Source organism: Myotis davidii, unplaced genomic scaffold (assembly GCF_000327345.1).
Source record: "Myotis davidii unplaced genomic scaffold, ASM32734v1 scaffold174, whole genome shotgun sequence".
Lineage (NCBI taxonomy): Eukaryota > Metazoa > Chordata > Mammalia > Chiroptera > Vespertilionidae > Myotis > Myotis davidii.
The window spans coordinates 762,308-767,939 of NW_006289087.1; the positions used below are offsets into that span (position 1 = coordinate 762,308).

Here is a 5,632-nt window from a genome sequence, read left to right on the forward strand (position 1 = left end):
GGCACTTCTCTCTGACTGCCTTTTCTGTGGATTTTGTTAATGGTAACACTGGAATTCCTAAAAGCACTGTATACGGAGGATGCTTCAACATGGTGTTACTTGGAAGAGAACAAACATTAACAAACAACTTACCCCTTTAAAAACACTGCTAACAGTCTGAGCACAATGGGAATTTTTACAGTTCACCAGTAAGTCAAACAATGTGCACAATAGCTTCTGCTGAACTTTTTCATCTGATATAGCAGCAAAAAATGGCTTTGTAATCTAAAGGTTAGAAAAAAAAAGGCCATTGAGCTCAATGAATAAACTTTAATCCCTAAAACATTCTTTTCATCATTCTCTTACAAATGTAAAATTGTTCACAATTTTGTCATTTAAAATGCAATACTTTTTAATGACCCATGTACATCACTGTTTTGCCAAGTGGGTCAAATAAATCATATTCCTTTAAAACATGTCCAGTCCACTTCATCTTCTCCAAGTAAAACATCACACATTTTTATAAGCTTGAATGTGTGCTTTCGTTTCTGAAAGAAGTCACTGACCTTTTCGAGGGCTGTAATCTGAAAGGATGGCACGCCCGTAAAAAGTTCCTCCGTGGTGTGCACAGCTTTTATGAATATATCTAAACTCTTTGGGTCCTTATGTAGCAGAGAAGCTGAATATTCGTTATATTTTCCCAAAATGAGATGCAGAACAGTGGCCTCGTCTTTCAGGACAGCCGAGGGCTCCTTGTGGCTCTTTTCTAGCAGTTGCTCAGCCATCGGCAAGAGCTGAGCAAGCACCACAATGTGCACAATAGCTTCTGCTGAACTTTTTCATCTGATATAGCAGCAAAAAATGGCTTTGTAATCTAAAGGTTAAAAAAAAAAAGAAAAAGGCCATTGAGCTCAATGAACAAACTTTAATCCCTAAAACATTCATCATTCTCTTACAAATGTAAAATTGTTCCCAATTTTGTCATTTAAAATGCAATACTTTGTAATGACCCATGTACATCAGTTTTGCCAAGTGGGTCAAACAAATCATATTCCTTTAAAACATGTCCAGTCCACTTCATCTTCTCCAAGTAAAACATCACACATTTTTATAAGCTTGAATGTGCTTTCGTTTCTGAAAGAAGTCACTGACCTTTTCGAGGGCTGTAATCTGAACGGATGGCATGCCCGTAAAAAGTTCCTCCGTGGTGTGCACAGCTTTTACGAATATATCTAAACTCTTTGGGTCCTTATGTAGCAGAGAAGCTGAATATTCATTATATTTTCCCAAAATGAGATGCAGAACAGTGGCCTCGTCTTTCAGGACAGCCGAGGGCTCCTTGTGGCTCTTTTCTAGCAGTTGCTCAGCCATCGGCAAGAGCTGAGCAAGCACCATCTGAAGTGTGGAAAGTTGATTAGTAAACAGTTACCACACTGGTACATGTTTTCTTTAACAACGATCTGCAGAGACACCCTGTTGGAAGACTGGGAGCTTAGCCTGGAGAAAACGCCCCAATAATGATGTCCTCTGGGACATGGGATGACTGTTGACCCAATTAAGTACTCAGGTCCCTTCTATAGCTTAGTCTACAATGAATGGTCAAAAAGCTCTACCCTTCAGGGATCAATGGAGAAACCTGAGTGTCCGAAGACTTTCTGAAAACAGGAAATACAAACAAGACTGAAGTTTTAGATTATAAACATAAATTTTAGCTTTTTCTAAAACACTGCACCTTTCCCTAAGTGTTTCCAGCTTGATGTAATTAATATTAATGCAAATTATGTATGTGAAGGCTTTAACTAATGCCAGCAAAATATGGCTTCTGGGCCCATCTGCTCACATACTGTCTCCACTACCACAGTCACAGAAGGCAGAGCTGAGCAGCTGTACGAGACTGTATGCCCTGCAGGGCCTAAATTTTCACTACTTGGTTCTTTAGAGAGTAAGATGGTCAATTCCTGTTTAAACTACACCCGGGATGACACAGAGCTGATAAATGCCATGTTTGCTCCCACCAGGAAAATACAGTCAGACGTACTATTCCACCCGTTAGTACGTCTCCACCTGCAGTCAGTCCGAAGCTGGGGGAGCACAGGCACTTGGACACCAGGACGAGGGAGTGGCGAGGGCAGCACACCCCGTCACATCAACAAGGCCCTGGAACCCCGCTTCTGTACCACAGGTTTCCTTGACAACATAATGAAAGCTGTGGATTTCCACCCGGAAAGTGTACAACTTTAAAGAGTGAGCAAAAGGTTTGGAATGTCTGAATATATCACCTCGTGGAGGATTTTCACCGGAAGCACAGACGCCACCCAAGCTTTTCTGCAGCGTCTGCCTCCAGGGGTTCCCCATGTGACTTTAAAGCTCATGTAAAATCAAGTCAGCGATTCGACAGGGATAACACACAACTTTAAAACGGGAAGAAACGCACCAATATGTGCTTTTGGTTTCCCATGTATTTTTCTCCACCATGATGCTTCCCTCCCCAAATTAGTAAGAAAACGTTCATTCTGAAGGCATGCATGTGACTCTGCCGGCCTCGCCGGTGCAGGGTGTTACGGTGACCTGCCGTGACACCCATGGCATCCGGGCCACTCACTGCACTCACCTCACTGTTGACCCCCTGAAGCACTTTCAGCAGATCTTTTGCAACATAAGATGGGCAACTAGATACACAGTAAAGCAGGTTTTTCAAAGTTTCAGACAACTTCTGATGAGACTTCAGTTTTTTCTCTCTCTGGAGTTCCTCAAATAACGTAGCCAAATCCTAGGGCACCAAGAAGAAAATGGGATAAAGAAGAGTTAAGGAACTATAAGGTTAAATGTACTGATTATGGAGGGTCATTTTTCATTTCCCCTGAAATCTTAACAGGAAAAGACATTGGTGCCCCTTAGCTTACTCTCAAGCCAGGCACTTGTCTTCTAGCAGCTATCTTTAAAAAATGGGGGAGGAAGATGTGCAAATATTGACATATCAGTTTCTAAATTCAGAGACTAAACTCAAAATCCTTACAAAGCAAGTCAAGAGCGGAGGAAACCACTCAGGTGGACACAAGGTGCGTGCACATGCAGCCTCCTGTGCGGATGAGCTACCTGGATGACGTAGGAGGCATCTGAGGTGACCTCCTCTGCTTTGGGAGTCACGTGCTCTATCACCAGGTGGAACTGGGAGGCAACGCCCCCAAGGGCCTGCAGACAGTGAATGGCCGCCCTCCGCACTTCCTTTATGGGGCTCCCCAGGTTAAGGAGAAGAGATGCCACTACTGAAACCAAAGAGAAAAAAATGTAAATAACAATTTAAAGACAGAAAACAGTATAAAATTTAAATAGTACCCCGGAGTACATGATGAGAAGTTTTACTCCCAACTCACACTCCCGCTCCAAAGACCATTCACTGTATCTGGTATTCTAGAAAAATGTTAGAGAGGTGCTGGTAAATTCTTTGGAAAGTACACAAATGAGAGCATGTAGATACACTGTTCTGCAGAAACTGCAAGACATTCTGGGAATGTTTTCCACACAAAACTAAAATCATTCTTTTTAAATTGTACAGGTCTTCCCTGATTTTCCGTATGTTTAAAACTAGTACCTCACTGGAGAAAGTTTAGATTTCTAGACTTTTTGCATTAAAACCGCTGCAAACACCCCTGTATACACAACCTTGTACAATTGTGTGGAGGAAGTCACCCATTAGTGCATCGTGCTTTACAAAGATTTTGTCCTGAATTGATGTTTATTTTGACTTTACTTCCCCTTGGCTGGAATTGAACCTGGGACCTTCAGTCCGCAGGCCAATGCTCTATCCACCGAGCAACACCAGCTAGGGCTGACTTCAGTTTTCAATGCAGAAATTTTAGTTCAATACTGAATTATATTATGATGGTTTGGATTCATCACCTATCACTTCTATCATTTGTTTTAGTGAGATTTTGCAATTGACATGTGTAACTTCAAGTAAACAGATAGTTTACTTCTAAGTAGAAGCACATGCTCTATTTTAAAATCTATAAAAAAAAGGAATTCTCCAAACGACAACCCACACGTACCACCTACAGAGAAGGCTGAAGAACGGTCACAACAGGACATGACAACGCCCAAGTACCTGGGGAAGACATGGAGGACAGCTGGGCTTTGCTCTGGGGCTTCTGCGAGGTCAGCACTGCACAGCCCATGTACAGGGCCTGCGTCTGTAGCGCTGCCTTCACGCGGCAGCTCAGTGGATTTGAAAGGCTAGACCCATAGGTCCATACAACAGAAAGGAACTTGAATAACTGAGAAACATCTTCTAGGTGTACCTAAATTAAACAAAACAGTGAAGTTTAAATTTTACTAAATATAGGTTGGTTCCTAGTCCCTTTCCCTAGTGTACAATTATTAAAAAAAAATACTTTATTACAGTACTTTGCTTTGTCTAGCCACGTCCCCTTACTTATTCTATATCTGGTAGTTTAGCAAACTGGGAAGTATGCAAATAAATTCAGAGGACTGATACTCAGAGGACTCGCTATAGCTTGCACTTGAACACATTTAACAAACAAAAAACCGATCGAGTACTCTAAGCAGAACAGCGAGAAGAGTGGTGTCAGGAAGCCTCACACAGGAAGTCCTGTGAAGACGGAGCGAACACTGTCCACTGTGTCAAACGCTGCTCAGAAGGCAGGCAGACAAGAACAAAGCACTGACCTCTGGCCCAGGCAGCACGGAGGTCACCGGCGCTGTGAAAACGTTTCTTCCCCGAGTGACTCTGAATATACTCAATCACCTCTCTGAACATCAATTCCTCGTGGGCAATGGCATGAACCCACCAAGCAGACTGACTACACAAGTGACAGGCCTAGCCCACCGGGAGGCAGGCGGCAATGTCAGTCTCGGTCAAACCTCCTGACTGGGGCCCTGATCACAGCGCTGCTTGGCAAGGCCAGTGTTTACCATCAAATGCTCTTTGCTGTTTAAAAGTCTACTTCCACTTTCACTCCAAACGGTCATAGCTAGAACATCTGCGTTACTCGAAAGGGAAGAGCACGCCTGAGAGGAGGCTCGCACCTTCATGAACACCTTCATCAGCACCCGGAAGTGCGTGCTGTCGGCACCACCGAGTATGATCTCGAAGAGCCCGATGAGCAAGCGCAGGTAGTCTCTGCCGTCTTCCTCCAGGTGGTCAGGGTTCCACCACACGCCACCTACACGTATGTGACGAAAGAGACAGTGCGTGACTGATGTGAACGCTGCTGGGCCTTTTCACTCAGCACAAGCCCAGTCTTGGATCCAAGAATTCCGTTCCCCGGGGTATCACATTCAAAAGATTCCCACCTTGTCCTACCTTTAGGAAAGGATTTAGGCGCCTTCAGTGCATGAATAAAGTTTTTCAGCGAGAACAGGAGTAACACCGAGTCCTCCACGGCAATCCTCTGGGCAGTGCGGACCTGCTGGATGTAATGTGCCCACAGCTGCACTGGCATCCCTCTGTCCAGCACCAGCTCAGCATGCCATTCCGGGGGCACTTCCTGAAATGGCAAGGAAGCAAAGACAGCAGATTTAAAGCGGCCCACAGGTGGACTGCAATGATGTATGCGGCTGAATAATATGGGAACTTCGGTCTGTATCTGAATTTAGGTGAGGATAACTTGAATCAGGTTTTTCAAGAAGTCTC

At 44.0% G+C, this 5,632-nt stretch overlaps 1 protein-coding gene across 1 annotated transcript in view; it reads right to left on the reverse strand.

Moving 5' to 3' along the window:
* The window catches only part of HEATR1 (HEAT repeat containing 1), a 51,838-nt gene that overhangs the window by 31,170 nt on the left and 15,036 nt on the right, over nt 1-5,632 (reverse strand). The window contains 5 exon segments of the mRNA XM_006761308.2: nt 133-264; nt 1,132-1,374; nt 2,591-2,749; nt 3,076-3,245; nt 4,085-4,277. Of these exon segments, the coding sequence (XP_006761371.1) occupies nt 133-264; nt 1,132-1,374; nt 2,591-2,749; nt 3,076-3,245; nt 4,085-4,277 (897 nt within the window).